General features: G+C 40.6%; 1 protein-coding gene across 1 annotated transcript; it reads left to right on the forward strand.

The window, feature by feature from the left end:
* Nucleotides 1-1,807: 1,807 nt before the first annotated feature.
* Nucleotides 1,808-18,131, forward strand: tlr18 (toll-like receptor 18). Its single transcript, XM_042106469.1, has 5 exons — nt 1,808-1,896; nt 3,718-4,340; nt 15,590-15,943; nt 16,044-17,220; nt 17,371-18,131. Exons 2-5 carry the CDS (start codon nt 3,721-3,723, stop codon nt 17,731-17,733), a joined length of 2,514 nt encoding a protein of 837 aa, XP_041962403.1. The 5' UTR covers nt 1,808-1,896; nt 3,718-3,720; the 3' UTR covers nt 17,734-18,131.
* The last annotated feature ends 1,041 nt before the right edge of the window (nt 18,132-19,172 follow it).

Consider the following 19,172-nt stretch of genomic DNA (forward strand, 5'->3'; position numbering starts at 1 on the left):
AGATAAGATACAATATGGAGGAGATCTCCAGTGAACCTCCCGGTCCTGGTCCTTCCTCTCTCCCTCACTACTCTCCCTCAACACTGTTCTGTGTGGCCCCCAGTGTGTCCCCTTGGACAGACTCGGAGATGTCCCTCTAACATTCTAACACAAACAAAAGAAACCACGGAGATGTCCCTCTAACATTCTAACACAAACAAAAGAAACCACGGCACGTAAGAGGCCAATAAAACCACGGCACGTAAGAGGCCTACATTCTCAAAGAGATGGAGGCCATCTACTGACCTCAGCATAGCTCGCATCCTGTCTCATCTGAGCACCTACAGTTCTGTGACTTTGTCTTGTTGTCATCCAACAATACTCTCACATGTGATGTGTCAATCAAATGTATCCAATGAGTGTATGGTCCATTTCATGAGATTTAGAAGCATTTGGAAGCACTAATGTTTTGTTTCATCATGGTGATGCTGTAACATGAATAGACAGTAAAGACCCTGTGTGCTGAAAATCATGTTTTTCATCTGGTTAAGATGTCTGGAGTTTTATCATGAGAGAAATAAATCAGGATGATAGATAAGGATGTCTGCTTTGGATTGACAGTCTAAGAGCATACCCATATCCTTTCACACAGCCTCAAACAGGAATTATAAAATATGGAATCAACACTGAGTACTTTATGGGGGACAATTATTCAAAAGACACTACGTTTACCTAGGGTTAGTGTTAATGTGTTTGTGTGTTTGTGTGTGTTTCTGTGAGTAGGCCTTTTTGTGTATGTGTGTTAATTGTATGGGTTTTTGTGTATGAGCCACTGTGTTCTTGTGTGCCTATTGTGATTGTGTGTGCATGTGTGCAATTCTTTTGTGTGTGTGTGTGTGTGTGTGTGTGTGTGTGTGAGAGAGAGAAAATGTGAGCTTATCGCCAAGTAGGACTTAGTACAGAGGGTTCACATAAGTCTCAGACCGGGGCGGCCTGGGTTCACAGGAGAAAATGTATGGTCAGCCGTGGCCTACTGGTTAGCGCTTCGGACTTGTAACCGGAGGGTTGCCGGTTCGAACCCCCACCAGTAGGCATGGCTGAAGTGCCCTTGAGCAAGGCATCTAACCCCTTACTGCTCCCCGAGCGCCGCTGTTGTTGCAGGCAGCTCACTGCGCTGGGATTAGTGTGTGCTTCACCTCACTGTGTGCTGAGTGTTTCACTAATTCACGGATTGGGATAAATGCAGAGACCAAATTTCCCCCACGGGATCAAAAAAGTATATACTAAGTGTAAGCAATGAAAATGTCAAAACTGTAGCTTGAATGACTCTTGAAATATAAATACAGATCATTTATTATGCAGCAGCAGGAAGAGACCTACAAAGAGATGACCACCTGCTCTCTACCTCAGCATAACCCTCTTCCTGTCTGATCCAGCTCAGGACAGTCAAAGATGTCAGTTTTTATTTACACAATCCTCATTAGTGGGAATGAGAACTATATGTCCTCAAAGATACAAAGGTCGCATTGTCAAATCCTTCCTGTATGATGTTAACCAGGAAGGGAACAACAACAACAACAAAAACCCCAGCATTCTTCAAATTCAATGGCAAACGTGCAGCAAAGAAGGTCAGTGGGATAGTGAGTGGTTGTTTTCGGCTAAATACAGGCATGAGACATTTGAAAATCTCTAGCACAAAGGTAAATAAAGTTAACCTTACCTAAATACAGTCTATATGTCCCAGAAACAAAGACAGTTACCTTTAAAACCCGCAGATAACAGACACGTTTGTAGCAGCACGCATTTCTGAAGCCCACATTCCTTAGACTTTGAAATAGTTACAGGAGTTCCGTGTAGCCAGACAGAAAGTGTGCAGCGTTTTTCTTTTCAATAGTCTCCTTGTTATCATAATCAAAGGTAAGATTATTCTGCTTCGTGTCATCTTGGCAATATCTTTAGGCGTGTCTGCCGTTGACAAGCTACAACCTCTTTTCTTTGACATGAGGGATAACATTTTTAGTTCGGCATCCAGAAATGGTCAGGGTAATGGTTTTCGACAACATGGAAACTCAAGCAACAATTTCAGCCAAACTACATTACATATCGTTTTATTATTGTTATATTATTATTGTTATATTATTATTATTATTTTGTCTGCTTTAAGTAGACTATTCCAGAAAACTATTCGAAGTCACGTGTGCATGTGTGTTGTTGCCGAAATGAGTCAAACATCCGTTTCACAATTTTGGCATAGGTCTCCTGCAAGGAAAGGTCCTTGATATGGAATGCACACGTAATTAACGCTTCATTTGGAGTAGTGGAATGTTGTGGTATTTAAAACGCAAAGAAACGACCACACCAGAGCCCTACCATACAGTATAATCATAACATGTCTCAAAGAAAAACAATATCAGCTCGAATCTTCAACTCTCCTTCTGGTTAATGAGTAATGGGAAAATTGGTCTATATTTAAACCATTTCTACATGGATGGTGAGAAAAATGTTTGGAATGTTTAAAAAAAGATGTCATCCTGAAATCGTGAACTTTGCACAACTTTGTTTTGAGGCATCTAATGTTTTGAAATGAAATACAATAGTTATTGACTGTGTTATTAATAGGCACTCCTCTAGATCTACATGCTTAGGCTAAGTGAAAGTTATCAATAAAGAATGATATTGGTGGGCTGTAATGAGTGCTTGTCATTTACATGTTTTTCTGACTTCTGTTTTTGTCATCTTTGCTCCTGTTTTAGTTAATACATTTTACAGACTTAAAGGAATGTGTTCCAGAATGTGTAAACATGTTACCCAGTTACTCAGAATGTAAGAGGTACAAACCAAAGTAGTAAGGGTTTGTGAATGATGATCCTTCTGCATGCCAAGTATGTTGTGAAACTGAGACAAGTTCTCACCGTTTGTATGCGCTATTGTGGTTGTTGGTTTGTGGCCACTTTTTCACAGTATCTTGTAACACGTCCCTGACAAAGTAAAGTTTAGCAGATGCTTGTATCCAAAGTGACATAGACTTGCAACGGCAGGTTCCGATATGGAACCTCAGCAGTATCGCTGCCCCACCACACCAACCTTGATTTAACTCCAAAGCAGGTAAATTGGCAAGAGTCTGTCTGCTTATGGCAAATAATTGTTGTATATACAACAATATATATACAGTTGTTACTTTTTTTTATATACTTTTGTATATATATATATATATATATATATATATATACGTTTTCACATCATAAGCATTTAATTTAATGTGATTAATGATTTGCAAATTATGATGCAAAAAAATGAAAAAGTGTTGCAAAAAAATCATGACTAGTATGTTACAGCATATGTTTATTGTACATTGACTCCACTGTTATTTGACTCGGTCTGTTCTGATCTTGTCATTCATCATCAGTTATCATAAAAAGTACAAAATCTCTCAACAGTTAGTACCTTTCATGACTGATTAATTATGTAAATCAATAAGTAATAAGTAAATGTTTTGATGAGACTTGAATATTGGTCCATTGCCTTGTGTGGGTCAGGTGAAAAATATACAGTATTACTGTTAAATGAGATCCCGACTGAAATTATTATAGAAATCAGTAAAATTAAATATTTTGGCAGTGAGAGAATTGTGTGTCTCAGCAAAATCACATGCTTCCACTGTACAGATGGAATTGTATTTCAAAAATGAGTTACTCAGCTGAAGTAAGAATTAAATGAACCTTATTTTTTTCTTCTCAGATCATGCGTGGATTCATGTGGACTGTGGCTGTTATGCTTCCCTTAGTGCTGGAGGTCTATACTGTCCAGAAGTCCAAGGTTGCGCATTTCTGCTCTGTAAGTAATGACCACCGTAGGGCTGACTGCCGTGGACAATACCTGGGTCATGTACCCAAGGAGAGTCTACCTGTTTCACTTGAGCAGGTGGATCTCTCTCACAACATCCTTGAGAGGATCCACAACACAGATTTCTCCCACCTGCCACACTTAAAGTTGCTCAATCTCGAGTATAACAACATCTCTGTCATCGAGGATGATGCCTTTAGGTTTAACAGTCTTCTGGAGGACTTCAATATTTTTAACAACTCCTTGACGGTCATCCCGAACAAGGCACTGAGAAATCTGACTAGGCTTCAAAACTTGGAGATGTCAAATAATTTTTACAATGAAGTGGCTCTTGGAGAGGTGTTCTCAACCTTCACTAGCCTCCGGAAACTCTCCGTTGGTGGACCTTTTGTCAAAGAACTAAAGAAGAGCAACCTCATTGCTTTAAAGAACCTCTCACTCTTCAAGTTTGCCTTTAAAAGTGGTCCAAGTCTTGTGAAGTATGAGCCAGGTTCTCTGAAATTTCTAAAGACTAAAGAAATGTGAATAGTATATTATCATGAACTATCTGTCAAAAATAAGCCCCGCCCCCTGAAATGTCATAAATCACGTCATAACCACGCCTCCTTTTTATGCAAATTAGCCATGTGGTTGTCACCACGTGTTGTTTGTTATTGTTATTGTTTTGTGAGTCATGTGACAGTCATGTGACTGGTGTCAAACCCCTGGGCAGCCATATTGGATGTAAAGTCATGTGTCTGTTGTCAAACAATGCCACGCCCCCCTTGACATCCATATTGGATGTAGTGTCATGTGACAGTCATGTGACTGATGTCATACCCCTGGGCGTCCATATTGGCCGCCAAACCCACATGTGTGTTTTGTGGATAATGGGGGATCAGATAAACTTTGTAAGAGTTGTATATGTTTAGTGGTAAATGGGGATAGATATAAAGTGTGCTGCTAGCCCAGAGGAAAGAAAATGTTAAAATGAGAGCTCCTCTCTTTCTCAGTTGTTTCTCCTAGACAATAATGAGATCACAGTGATGTAAAAATGAGATTATTGCTTTTGTCTCCCGCTTCTCAGGTTTGTCTCTGGAGCAAAAGAGTTAAGTTATCTCAGTGTAGACTCCCTTTAATATACAAATGAGATCTCATCAATTTTTTAAATAATGCTCAGTGTTGTCTAATTTATACATCTCATATTTTACTCAGGCTGATCCACCAGAGAGCTCTCTCTGTAAACTCATGCAATTCTCATTTCAGATCATTTTGGTAAATCTCAGATTAGGCTCCATCAGTTCTGTAAAAGAGATCTCTTCACAAGCTTGAACCGTTCTCATTCTAGTCATCTCAGTTTAGTCCTTTTTTGATTTACAAAAGAGATCTCAGCAAAGGCTTATACAATACTCAGACTTGCTCAGTTTATATATCTCATATTTTACTCAGGCTTAACCATCAGAGAGCTCTCTAAGTGAACTAATGTAATGCTCATCCAGAACTATTTGTTTTATAAATTAGTCTGATCTGTAAGAGCGCTAGCTGTTGTACAACAATTCTCAAATGATTTTCATTGGCTTATTTGTTTTAATTGCACATATTTTCAAGTTCACATTTGCAAACAGTAGGCCTAACCATGTGATGTGACCACCACACATGACGATGCTCTGACAGACCTCTGAAGTTCGCCTACAAAAAAGCTACCATCTATGCCCATACAAGGAGATCACCTGTTAAATTCTCGCGCAGGCCAGGGAGACGACGAAGTCGGAGAGGCAGACGTTTTCCTGAACGCACTTTTGTCTTCAACCTTCGAGTAGATATTATAATCAATGGTACGTGAAGGCGGCACAATTTGATTTTTGCTACCCCAGAGCTAACTTGCGACTTGTTAGCAAGTTAGAGAAATCAAGTTAGACTCCAGAGGTCTATGATGGTCGGACGTGACAAACTCGCGTGCAGAAGACTCCTACCAGAAAATGCAGTCTAGATTTGGCGCCCAGTGAAACCAATTGAAACGGTGTGTGGGTATGAAGGATTGTGCGGAACTTGCCACCACGAAAACTCAGAGAAGGTACATTAACATTTTGGTAATTTGCTAACGTTCTTGCATATTTTTAGACTCAATATATCATTGAACAACCTGACGAAGCAGCACAGAAAGTTAGTTAGCTAGTTAATGTTAGCTACTTGTAAGTTACATCACTGGCTGTGCCGCTTGTATATAAAGCTAACGTTAGACAATTTAACGTTGCTAGCTTACTTTGCCTTATACAGCTTTAGTCTGTATGTTTTGAATGGTGTTAAGCCATGCTGTAGCCAAAATGCACGGAATTTTAAAATGTCTTTGGGATGTCAGTCAAGATGACGAAGCTAACGTTATTGCCACTGGTTTAAACTGGTTCCAGCTCAATTCCACTGAAAAGAGGCCGGCAGCTCTGGAAGACTACGCTAGACCATCAGATCAAATTGCTGAACAAACAGCGTACCAAAATGGTAAGTATATTTTTCCCCACAATATGTTCTCACTTTTGTTTAACCTGCTATAAATTACAGCATATTGTAACAGGAGTGAAAGGGCATTCTTGTAACCCAGGTAAACTAGGAAGTAGCGTTGCTGCGGTCGAGGGATCGTGAAATAGGCAAGTCAGCATCTGCAGTCATGAATAACTTACCAGTCAACATTTCTTTTGCAATTAATAGAATCTGTAGCATGCAAATCAAACCAGCTATTAGCCTAATATAAAACCATGATATATCTAGGTATGGTGAAGGGTATGTGATGTGGGGTTATCTATCTATCTTTTAATGACAAAGGCCAAGGGAACATTATCAGGATGCATAGTATCCTGAGTCCATTCAATAACTGGCCTTTAAAAATAAAAATCTGCCTGCCTCTATGGGATTTTAACATAGGGGGTTCCTTACTTATGCCCCCTGTATTTTAAGGAATAACATTTATTAATTTACGATACCTGGTTCATTCACAAAGAATATTGGTGTGTTTAAAGGTTGGATTTTTTCCTAATTTTTTAATTGAGGCATTAAGATCAATTTCCAACAGATGATTTATTGTATTCCTCTGGTTGTCTTAACTTATGCACAGTTGATGGTTTTATAAAGACACCCCTACACCAATAAATAGTTCTTGTAGACTGTCACACAATGGAACATTGGCCACAGCTTGTAACAACTTCATTTTTTACCATTCTTTGCGTAGGGATGTGTACACAAGGATGTGTAACCTTGTGTAACTTTGTGTAACTTGGGAATTACAACAGAAAGGAACACGTTTCAGCTAATCAAAATCAATGACTGCAAGTGTCAGTTTCAGAGCTATTATTACCACACTGATAGATTGATTTTGCTTTTTATTTGCAGCCTACGTTATTACATTACATTTGGCTGACGCTTTTTAACCAAAGCGACTAACAACATGGTAAACAGTAAGTTTTTAGAACAATTCTCACAATTTTAGGACAGTTTAAAAAAAAAAAACATTAGAGTACAGTAAGAATAAGTGCGTCGGTGAGTGCTGTTTTTAACAGTTACTTGTCAGTTTAAAACGGCTGGTGAGTGCTAGGATCAGTAAGACTTGTAAGTGTTGCTATGAGAGTAGATGTTCTCTAAAGAGCTGGGTCTTCAGGAGTTTTTTGAAAGTGGAAAAGGATGTCCCTGCCCTTGTAGGAACTGGCAGTGTGTTCCACCAACGAGGAACAACAGATGAGAAAAGTTTGGATTGGCTTGAGCGTACCGGTGGTAGAGCTAGACGTCGTTCGTCAGAGGAGCGCAGCGGTCTGGAGGTAGTGTAAGTCTGTATGAGGGCATTCAAGTAGGTGGGAGCAGAACCGGAGACTACTTTGTAGGCAAGCGTTAGAGACTTGAATTTGATGCGGGCCGCCATAGGTAGCCAGTGTAGCTGGATGAGCAGCGGGGTAACATGTGCCCTTTTGGGTTGGTTGTAGACCAGGCGCGCCGCCGCGTTCTGGATCATCTGAAGTGGTTTCACTGCGCAGGCTGGGAGACCTGTCAGGAGGGCATTGCAGTAGTCGAGTCGTGAGATGACTATTGCCTGAACCAGAAGTTGGGTAGCATCTTGAGTCAAGTAAGTCCTGATTTTCCGTATGTTGTAGAGTGCAAAACGGCATGACCGGGCGACTGAGGCAACATGATCTGAGAAGTTTAGTTGGTTGTCAAGAACAACTCCTAGATTTCTTGCAGTCCTGGTCGGTGAAACAGACAGGGAGTCAAATTTGATGTTGATGTCGTGGTGTATGGTAGGTTTAGCTGGGATGACCAGCAGTTCAGTCTTTGAGAGGTTCAGCTGGAGGTGGTGTGCCTTCATCCATGTAGCTATGTCTGAAAGGCAATCCGAGATCCGTGCTGAAACCAGGGGGTCGTCAGGTGGAAAGGACAGATAGAGCTGTGTGTCGTCTGCATAGCAGTGGTATGAGAAGCCGTGCGAACGGATAATCTGTCCCAAGGAGGTGGTGTAGATAGCAAAGAGGAGGATAATTTAAAATATTCCACGTTATGCACTGTGGAACGCTCTGCGGATGGACAGCTGTGGAATCCGCAAAGGTCAAGAAGGCTTTTGTTACGAGGGCTGGAGGTTCCAAAACATCCATGAAGCTGGGGTAATTTTCTCTTATTTTAAATTATTTCCAATTGTGGTGAGCATTATTGGTGGGCTTTTTATAAAGGGTAGGCCTCTATTGCACTAAAATTATTCAACCTTTATACAGTTAACATTAAACTGTGTAGCTACGAAAGCTACAAAATCACATTGTCATAGAAATGATAGAGGCGAAATTTCCACTAGGTTTTATGAAGATATTTTACAGATGGGCTGAACATACATCAAAAGTTAAAAAAATGACATGGTCAAAATGATTAACTCACCAACAATATTTGTTGTATGGTGTATACCAGGGATCACCAAATGGTGGACCGCGATCCGAGTCCGGACCGTGACGTGATCCTATCCGGACCCAGACCATAATAGCCTAATTTAGATTTTCACGTAAGATTTCAAAGCTGCGCTAAATGTTTCGTTGGTTAGGATAACAGCATTTACTTCAGGAGCTTCAGGAACCATCATTTCGCTTGCTGCTACTCAGCCAGTGAAATCTGTGAATTCTGATAAAGTCGAGTCAGTGAGTAAAGTAGCCTACTATGGGGAAGAGACTGATAGCCTGAAACGAGCGAGGAGAGGAGACGGGACGAGAAACAATCAGATGGATATCTAAGTTAACGATAAGTAAGTTATTTTCAAATCATCGATTGCTCAAAGAGGAGGAAGCTAGACAGCGAGAACAGAGCTTTATATAACGATACGGGGGCAATACCATGCAAAACTGTCACGTCCGTAACGCCAACTAGGCTAAATATGGATGTGACAGTTTTGCACAGAATTGCCCTCGACCTCTTCTATTCTGAGACAGGCGATTTTTAAAAGCGCCAATTTGAAGCACCTCTACTAGACAAAGCATATTGAGCAAGCATAGGGTAGGCTAGGCCCATTCAACAGTGAACTGAGACCACAGAATATTTTACATTTAAGAAGGCAATATGATTGATCCACCACAATCTAGTTAAGCCGACATGCATTCACTGCCCAACAACGTGATGTTCCTGGGTTTCCAGGATTTCGGGTCAACATAAAAAAAATAAAAAAAATAAATAAATTAAACTTGCTGATTAATGGGTTCAAGGAACCAGCCTTGTCTCAGCTCAAATTTTATTTTAAGCTCACGTTAAGATCTTTAAAATAGCCAAGGCTACTCAGTTTTTCTCCCCAATCACTCTTATCTTGCCTTATTTCTCCTCATTTCGAATGTTGCCTTTTAGGCTACTTATTTTATTTCACATTAAACATTAGGCCTAGGCCTACAATCTTCTTGAATTTCCCCTTGGGGATCAATAAAGTATCTATCTATCTATCTATCTATCTATCTATCTACAACTAGGCTCCATCCATCCATCCTAATATTATATATACACAGTGGCGATTCTAGACATTTTTAACAAGGGTGGCACTAGTGAGGCACTGATTCAAGGGTGGCATGAGGCAAAACATCCAGATAAACAGAAACAGGCTCAAGATGTGAAATTAGCACAAATACATTAGGGAAACCAGATGCAAACACCATACTCATAAATTGAAGGACAAAAAAACACAAATACCTTACTCTCACATCTGGTTTCCCTAATGTATTTGTGCTAATTTCACATCTTGAGCCTGTTTCTGTTTATCTGGATGTTTTGCCTCATGCCACCCTTGAATCAGTGCCTCACTAGTGCCACCCTTGTTAAAAATGTCTAGAATCGCCACTGTGTATATATAATATTAGGATGGATGGATGGAGCCTAGTTGTAGATAGATAGATAGATAGATAGATAGATACTTTATTGATCCCCAAGGGGAAATTCAAGAAGATTGTAGGCCTAGGCCTAATGTTTAATGTGAAATAAAATAAGTAGCCTAAAAGGCAACATTCGAAATGAGGAGAAATAAGGCAAGATAAGAGTGATTGGGGAGAAAAACTGAGTAGCCTTGGCTATTTTAAAGATCTTAACGTGAGCTTAAAATAAAATTTGAGCTGAGACAAGGCTGGTTCCTTGAACCCATTAATCAGCAAGTTTAATTTATTTTTTTTTGTTTTTTTTTTTATGTTGACCCGAAATCCTGGAAACCCAGGAACATCACGTTGTTGGGCAGTGAATGCATGTCGGCTTAACTAGATTGTGGTGGATCAATCATATTGCCTTCTTAAATCGTAAAATATTCTGTGGTCTCAGTTCACTGTTGAATGGGCCTAGCCTACCCTATGCTTGCTCAATATGCTTTATAGTAGAGGTGCTTCAAATTGGCGCTTTTAAAAATCGCCTGTCTCAGAATAGAAGAGGTCGAGGGCAATTCTGTGCAAAACTGTCACATCCATATTTAGCCTAGTTGGCGTTACGGACGTGACAGTTTTGCATGGTATTGCCCCCGTATCGTTATATAAAGCTCTGTTCTCGCTGTCTAGCTTCCTCCTCTTTGAGCAATCGATGATTTGAAAATAACTTACTTATCGTTAACTTAGATATCCATCTGATTGTTTCTCGTCCCGTCTCCTCTCCTCGCTCGTTTCAGGCTATCAGTCTCTTCCCCATAGTAGGCTACTTTACTCACTGACTCGACTTTATCAGAATTCACAGATTTCACTGGCTGAGTAGCAGCAAGCGAAATGATGGTTCCTGAAGCTCCTGAAGTAAATGCTGTTATCCTAACCAACGAAACATTTAGCGCAGCTTTGAAATCTTACGTGAAAATCTAAATTAGGCTATTATGGTCTGGGTCCGGATAGGATCACGTCACGGTCCGGACTCGGATCGCGGTCCACCATTTGGTGATCCCTGGTATACACCATACAACAAATATTGTTGGTGAGTTAATCATTTTGGCCATGTCATTTTTTTAACTTTTGATGTATGTTCAGCCCATCTGTAAAATATCTTCATAAAACCTAGTGGAAATTTCGCCTCTATCATTTCTATGACAATGTGATTTTGTAGCTTTCGTAGCTACACAGTTTAATGTTAACTGTATAAAGGTTGAATAATTTTAGTGCAATAGAGGCCTACCCTTTATAAAAAGCCCACCAATAATGCTCACCACAATTGGAAATAATTTAAAATAAGAGAAAATTACCCCAGCTTCATGGATGTTTTGGAACCTCCAGCCCTCGTAACAAAAGCCTTCTTGACCTTTGCGGATTCCACAGCTGTCCATCCGCAGAGCGTTCCACAGTGCATAACGTGGAATATTTTAAATTATCCTCCTCTTTGCTATCTACACCACCTCCTTGGGACAGATTATCCGTTCGCACGGCTTCTCATACCACTGCTATGCAGACGACACACAGCTCTATCTGTCCTTTCCACCTGACGACCCCCTGGTTTCAGCACGGATCTCGGATTGCCTTTCAGACATAGCTACATGGATGAAGGCACACCACCTCCAGCTGAACCTCTCAAAGACTGAACTGCTGGTCATCCCAGCTAAACCTACCATACACCACGACATCAACATCAAATTTGACTCCCTGTCTGTTTCACCGACCAGGACTGCAAGAAATCTAGGAGTTGTTCTTGACAACCAACTAAACTTCTCAGATCATGTTGCCTCAGTCGCCCGGTCATGCCGTTTTGCACTCTACAACATACGGAAAATCAGGACTTACTTGACTCAAGATGCTACCCAACTTCTGGTTCAGGCAATAGTCATCTCACGACTCGACTACTGCAATGCCCTCCTGACAGGTCTCCCAGCCTGCGCAGTGAAACCACTTCAGATGATCCAGAACGCGGCGGCGCGCCTGGTCTACAACCAACCCAAAAGGGCACATGTTACCCCGCTGCTCATCCAGCTACACTGGCTACCTATGGCGGCCCGCATCAAATTCAAGTCTCTAACGCTTGCCTACAAAGTAGTCTCCGGTTCTGCTCCCACCTACTTGAATGCCCTCATACAGACTTACACTACCTCCAGACCGCTGCGCTCCTCTGACGAACGACGTCTAGCTCTACCACCGGTACGCTCAAGCCAATCCAAACTTTTCTCATCTGTTGTTCCTCGTTGGTGGAACACACTGCCAGTTCCTACAAGGGCAGGGACATCCTTTTCCACTTTCAAAAAACTCCTGAAGACCCAGCTCTTTAGAGAACATCTACTCTCATAGCAACACTTACAAGTCTTACTGATCCTAGCACTCACCAGCCGTTTTAAACTGACAAGTAACTGTTAAAAACAGCACTCACCGACGCACTTATTCTTACTGTACTCTAATGTTTTTTTTTTTTAAACTGTCCTAAAATTGTGAGAATTGTTCTAAAAACTTACTGTTTACCATGTTGTTAGTCGCTTTGGTTAAAAAGCGTCAGCCAAATGTAATGTAATAACGTAGGCTGCAAATAAAAAGCAAAATCAATCTATCAGTGTGGTAATAATAGCTCTGAAACTGACACTTGCAGTCATTGATTTTGATTAGCTGAAACGTGTTCCTTTCTGTTGTAATTCCCAAGTTACACAAAGTTACACAAGGTTACACATCCTTGTGTACACATCCCTACGCAAAGAATGGTAAAAAATGAAGTTGTTACAAGCTGTGGCCAATGTTCCATTGTGTGACAGTCTACAAGAACTATTTATTGGTGTAGGGGTGTCTTTATAAAACCATCAACTGTGCATAAGTTAAGACAACCAGAGGAATACAATAAATCATCTGTTGGAAATTGATCTTAATGCCTCAATTAAAAAATTAGGAAAAAATCCAACCTTTAAACACACCAATATTCTTTGTGAATGAACCAGGTATCGTAAATTAATAAATGTTATTCCTTAAAATACAGGGGGCATAAGTAAGGAACCCCCTATGTTAAAATCCCATAGAGGCAGGCAGATTTTTATTTTTAAAGGCCAGTTATTGAATGGACTCAGGATACTATGCATCCTGATAATGTTCCCTTGGCCTTTGTCATTAAAAGATAGATAGATAACCCCACATCACATACCCTTCACCATACCTAGATATATCATGGTTTTATATTAGGCTAATAGCTGGTTTGATTTGCATGCTACAGATTCTATTAATTGCAAAAGAAATGTTGACTGGTAAGTTATTCATGACTGCAGATGCTGACTTGCCTATTTCACGATCCCTCGACCGCAGCAACGCTACTTCCTAGTTTACCTGGGTTACAAGAATGCCCTTTCACTCCTGTTACAATATGCTGTAATTTATAGCAGGTTAAACAAAAGTGAGAACATATTGTGGGGAAAAATATACTTACCATTTTGGTACGCTGTTTGTTCAGCAATTTGATCTGATGGTCTAGCGTAGTCTTCCAGAGCTGCCGGCCTCTTTTCAGTGGAATTGAGCTGGAACCAGTTTAAACCAGTGGCAATAACGTTAGCTTCGTCATCTTGACTGACATCCCAAAGACATTTTAAAATTCCGTGCATTTTGGCTACAGCATGGCTTAACACCATTCAAAACATACAGACTAAAGCTGTATAAGGCAAAGTAAGCTAGCAACGTTAAATTGTCTAACGTTAGCTTTATATACAAGCGGCACAGCCAGTGATGTAACTTACAAGTAGCTAACATTAACTAGCTAACTAACTTTCTGTGCTGCTTCGTCAGGTTGTTCAATGATATATTGAGTCTAAAAATATGCAAGAACGTTAGCAAATTACCAAAATGTTAATGTACCTTCTCTGAGTTTTCGTGGTGGCAAGTTCCGCACAATCCTTCATACCCACACACCGTTTCAATTGGTTTCACTGGGCGCCAAATCTAGACTGCATTTTCTGGTAGGAGTCTTCTGCACGCGAGTTTGTCACGTCCGACCATCATAGACCTCTGGAGTCTAACTTGATTTCTCTAATTTGCTAACAAGTCGCAAGTTAGCTCTGGGGTAGCAAAAATCAAATTGTGCCGCCTTCACGTACCATTGATTATAATATCTACTCGAAGGTTGAAGACAAAAGTGCGTTCAGGAAAACGTCTGCCTCTCCGATTTCGTCGTCTCCCTGGCCTGCGCGAGAATTTAACAGGTGATCTCCTTGTATGGGCATAGATGGTAGCTTTTTTGTAGGCGAACTTCAGAGGTCTGTCAGAGCATCGTCATGTGTGGTGGTCACATCACATGGTTAGGCCTACTGTTTGCAAATGTGAACTTGAAAATATGTGCAATTAAAACAAATAAGCCAATGAAAATCATTTGAGAATTGTTGTACAACAGCTAGCGCTCTTACAGATCAGACTAATTTATAAAACAAATAGTTCTGGATGAGCATTACATTAGTTCACTTAGAGAGCTCTCTGATGGTTAAGCCTGAGTAAAATATGAGATATATAAACTGAGCAAGTCTGAGTATTGTATAAGCCTTTGCTGAGATCTCTTTTGTAAATCAAAAAAGGACTAAACTGAGATGACTAGAATGAGAACGGTTCAAGCTTGTGAAGAGATCTCTTTTACAGAACTGATGGAGCCTAATCTGAGATTTACCAAAATGATCTGAAATGAGAATTGCATGAGTTTACAGAGAGAGCTCTCTGGTGGATCAGCCTGAGTAAAATATGAGATGTATAAATTAGACAACACTGAGCATTATTTAAAAAATTGATGAGATCTCATTTGTATATTAAAGGGAGTCTACACTGAGATAACTTAACTCTTTTGCTCCAGAGACAAACCTGAGAAGCGGGAGACAAAAGCAATAATCTCATTTTTACATCACTGTGATCTCATTATTGTCTAGGAGAAACAACTGAGAAAGAGAGGAGCTCTCATTTTAACATTTTCTTTCCTCTGGGCTAGCAGCACACTTTATATCTATCCCCATTTACCACTAAACATATACAACTCTTACAAAGTTTATCTGATCCCCCATTATCCACAAAACACACATGTGGGTTTGGCGGCCAATATGGACGCCCAGGGGTATGACATCAGTCACATGACTGTCACATGACACTACATCCAATATGGATGTCAAGGGGGGCGTGGCATTGTTTGACAACAGACACATGACTTTACATCCAATATGGCTGCCCAGGGGTTTGACACCAGTCACATGACTGTCACATGACTCACAAAACAATAACAATAACAAACAACACGTGGTGACAACCACATGGCTAATTTGCATAAAAAGGAGGCGTGGTTATGACGTGATTTATGACATTTCAGGGGGCGGGGCTTATTTTTGACAGATAGTTCATGATAATATACTACTAATGTGGTTTGATGTTGCCATGGACAACATACCAAATGAGCTAAATGTTATGCTAAATGATTTAGCCAATAAGTCCTTTGATCATCTTCGCTTCCGTAACCTGTTTGAGTTTGTTTACTACACAGGAGACGGTGATATTTTTCAAGGTTTGCAGCACATCAGAGCTCAGCAGATAGTTTTTTTTCGTGGCAAATTTAATGAGAAGTTGCTAAGGATGGCTTTAATAAACATACAGCAAAGTCCCATTAAGGAACTTGGGCTTTATAATATTGACTTTGCACGCTCTCCTACATTTGTGGATAGTGGGGCAGGATCTAGTGTGACAAATCTAACCTTAAATCATCTTGTGCTATCGTAAGTATGTCATAATGATCAATTATACTTAAAAAAATATTAAAACACAAAACATGTGATCAAGCGTCTTTAGCTGAATCTGAACCTTTGTGTCCCACAGGGGTATAAGCAATCCTGACATTTTACGTTTTGACTGGCGCTTCACATGGTTGAAGAAGATACGCAGACTGTCCATTTGGAATATCAACTTCAATTTTGTGCCCTGTGATGCTTGGCTGGAAATGGGTGGTGTGGAGGTACTGAATGTCTCCAGAAACCAACTGAGAGACCATTACCTCTTCAATAGAAGATGTGATTACACAGGCACCATGCCAGTTCTTCACACCTTCGATGTCAGCTTTAACCAACTTACTAGTCTAAATGACTTTGCATCATTTGCAGGAGAGTTTGAGGGGCTCCAGATTCTAGATGTCAGCAACAATCAACTTCAAACTGTTGATGACAGTGTGTGCAACTGGAAGCAGAATATATCCAAACTGATTGCACACCACAATGCTTTAGAAGTTAGCAGTTTGAGGTGTTTGCCCACAACAGTGCATTTTCTGGATCTCTCCTTCTGCAAACTGGATCAGCTTGACGTGCACTATTTTCAACAAGCAGTCAATCTAAGAGAACTTCTACTCAGTGGGAACAAAATCAAGTTCATTCCTTCCGGCTGGAAAAGTCCCAATCTGCAGTACTTGTCTCTTGATGGGAACTCCTTTGGCCTCATAAGCATGAACTCTTTCAAGTACATGCCCAGCTTAGCCACACTAAGAGCAGGAAATAACCCATACTACTGCACTTGCGATCTGTACACTTTCATCCAGAAGACGACAACCAACCGAAGAGTGAACATCACCGACTGGCCGGAGAATTACAAATGTTACTACCCAGAGCACCTGCTGAACAAAATGGCGGCTGAATTCAGTCCCGGCCGCATAGCTTGTGACATGAAGCTTGTAATTCTCATCAGTGTAATCACTACTGCTTCTGTGGTCATTGGCATCATGGCGATGTGCTACTGCTTTGATGTGCCCTGGTACACCAAAGCAACATTCCAGATCATCAGAGCAAAATATCGAGCCCACAAAGAGGGACTTAAACCAGAACAAAGATATGATTACCATGCATTTATTTCCTACAGTCACTCGGATGCTGACTGGGTGAGAAACCAGTTGCTGCCATGCCTAGAAAGCTCCAGGCCTCCATACCGTGTTTGCATCCATGAGAGGGACTTCACACCAGGAAAGTGGATCATTGACAACATAATTGAGAACATTGAGAACAGTCTAAAGGTATGAACGATTGCGTGCATGAACACACAATCATTATCATCTATGAACCTTGTTGTAAACTGCCAGTGTCAGTTCCTCTCAGTAATATAATGTTTTCTTCTGTTTCATAAATGTAATTCTATTTTAATTGTATTTTGTGTCTTTGCCCAGGTTATTGTCGTCCTTTCACAGAATTTTGTAGACAGTGAATGGTGCAACTACGAGCTCTACTTTGCCCAACAACGAGCCATTGGTAAAACCTTCAGTGACGTTATCCTTGTTGTGAAAGAGCCCATTGACCCAAACTCTTTGCCAAGCAAGTATTGCAAACTGAAGAAAATGCTAAGCACCAAGACTTATCTAGAATGGCCTCAACAGCCAAAGCACCAAGGCTTCTTCTGGGCTCAGCTCAAGAGCGTGTTGGGCAAACCCAGTCTCCCACAAACTCCCCAACACCAGCCTGGCAGCGATCCAGACATCTCTTCTACTGCGAATATGTCTGACACAGAGTGCAGCGAGAGTATCCATTTATAGGAAAGGGCAGGTTCAGGTCCACTTAAACTAAAGGCATGTTGTTCCTGCAGACACATGACTTCCCCATGCAGAAGTGGTTCTAACCAAGGGAAATAACTTGCTGTGTGGGTATTGTGTATTGTGTTGCATAGTGTGTGTAACACATCTCATCTTTAGACAATGAGTAGTCCCTTACATTAAAACCACATCACCTGACGGTCTCCCCCCCCCCCCCTTCCACACCACCCCCCAACATTCTAAATCATTTTTATATCAGATTGTTATGTGGCATAGTCATATTATGCAGCATTTGAAAGCTTGGACTTTTGGGAATCAATACATGACATTTTTTTCGTGCAAAATATGTAGTGCTTTACATTGTCAGATTAATCTATGTCTCAATTAAAATGAATCAAAAACGCCCTCCTCTCCCTCCTCTGTCTTTGGTGCTTCCCTACCTTCTAGCTGCGGTGTATATCATTAGCAATATGCTAGATATAGCATATTGGGTCTTTACATATTCACAGGAATCCATAGAAATTGAATAATCATGTTATTTTATTCAATATTAGTTGTGCAGATGTGTAGTCCTAGCCTGACGAGCCAGACCCACATTTAAATGTAGGGTCTGGGCACTCACCATTCGCAGTGCTCAGTCCGAGGGGCGGGATAATCAGTTGTCTTTCAAATTCCCTCTGCACGCTATAGGACAGCGGCAGCGCTATGAGTCCCATGCGTTTCCCACCAGCGGAGCTAGTTGGCTAGTTCAAACGTTTGCCAACTTTAATAAAAGCTTAACTCGTGTCACACTGTTCGCCAACAGCAACATCCATCTTATTTGTTTTCAAGTAGCAGGGAATTCAAGCCAAACCATTGCAACTCTGCCATCAATCATTATGGTAAGCCCACCTAACGACTCTATACACGATTTCATTGGCCTGATTAAGTTTCGATTTCTGGAGCTCACAAGCCAACGGAGAGTTGTTAGACTAGCCCTGGCAGCAAATGTAATTTGCTGGGGCGCGTCTAGATTTCTAGGCTAGTATAGTCCATCTTATACACAAATAGAAATTGTAAAGATTTATATTTTTGGTGTAATTATTTATTGTTAGTAGTCATTCCATATCAGAACCCCTGAAGTTCAATTCAAATGCAAGCATGAAACTTCAAAGTGTTACCTTTCATTTGAGACCAAGATTATGCTTCTACACAAAGTGGTTCATATGCAGTAAGCATTTGATTGTCAGTATGCATTTTGGATAACCAAAAGTCCTATGGGGAGTTTCCATTGGGCATTTTACAAAACGCATGAACATACCTTGGCAAATAATGGTCTAAAGTACTCATATTTCATTTTATATTGATCTACTTTTGAACACAGCTTCACAAGACCTGGTGCTAGGGCTCAGTTGTGTTTCTAAGTCAAGTGACCTAGAGGGCTGAAATGTGGTCAGTTCAGA

Source organism: Alosa sapidissima, chromosome 10 (assembly GCF_018492685.1).
Source record: "Alosa sapidissima isolate fAloSap1 chromosome 10, fAloSap1.pri, whole genome shotgun sequence".
In the NCBI taxonomy this organism is placed as follows: domain Eukaryota; kingdom Metazoa; phylum Chordata; class Actinopteri; order Clupeiformes; family Clupeidae; genus Alosa; species Alosa sapidissima.

What these genes read in the sequence shown, in the direction of transcription:
- tlr18 (XM_042106469.1), top strand. Translation starts at nt 3,721, where the DNA reads ATGCGTGGATTCATGTGGACTGTGGCTGTTATGCTTCCCTTAGTGCTG. An exon ending in AAATTTCTAAAGACTAAAGA is followed by an intron (nt 4,341 to 15,589) that starts AATGTGAATAGT and finishes TAATATACTACT; the next exon opens with AATGTGGTTTGATGTTGCCA. An exon ending in TTAAATCATCTTGTGCTATC is followed by an intron (nt 15,944 to 16,043) that starts GTAAGTATGTCA and finishes TGTGTCCCACAG; the next exon opens with GGGTATAAGCAATCCTGACA.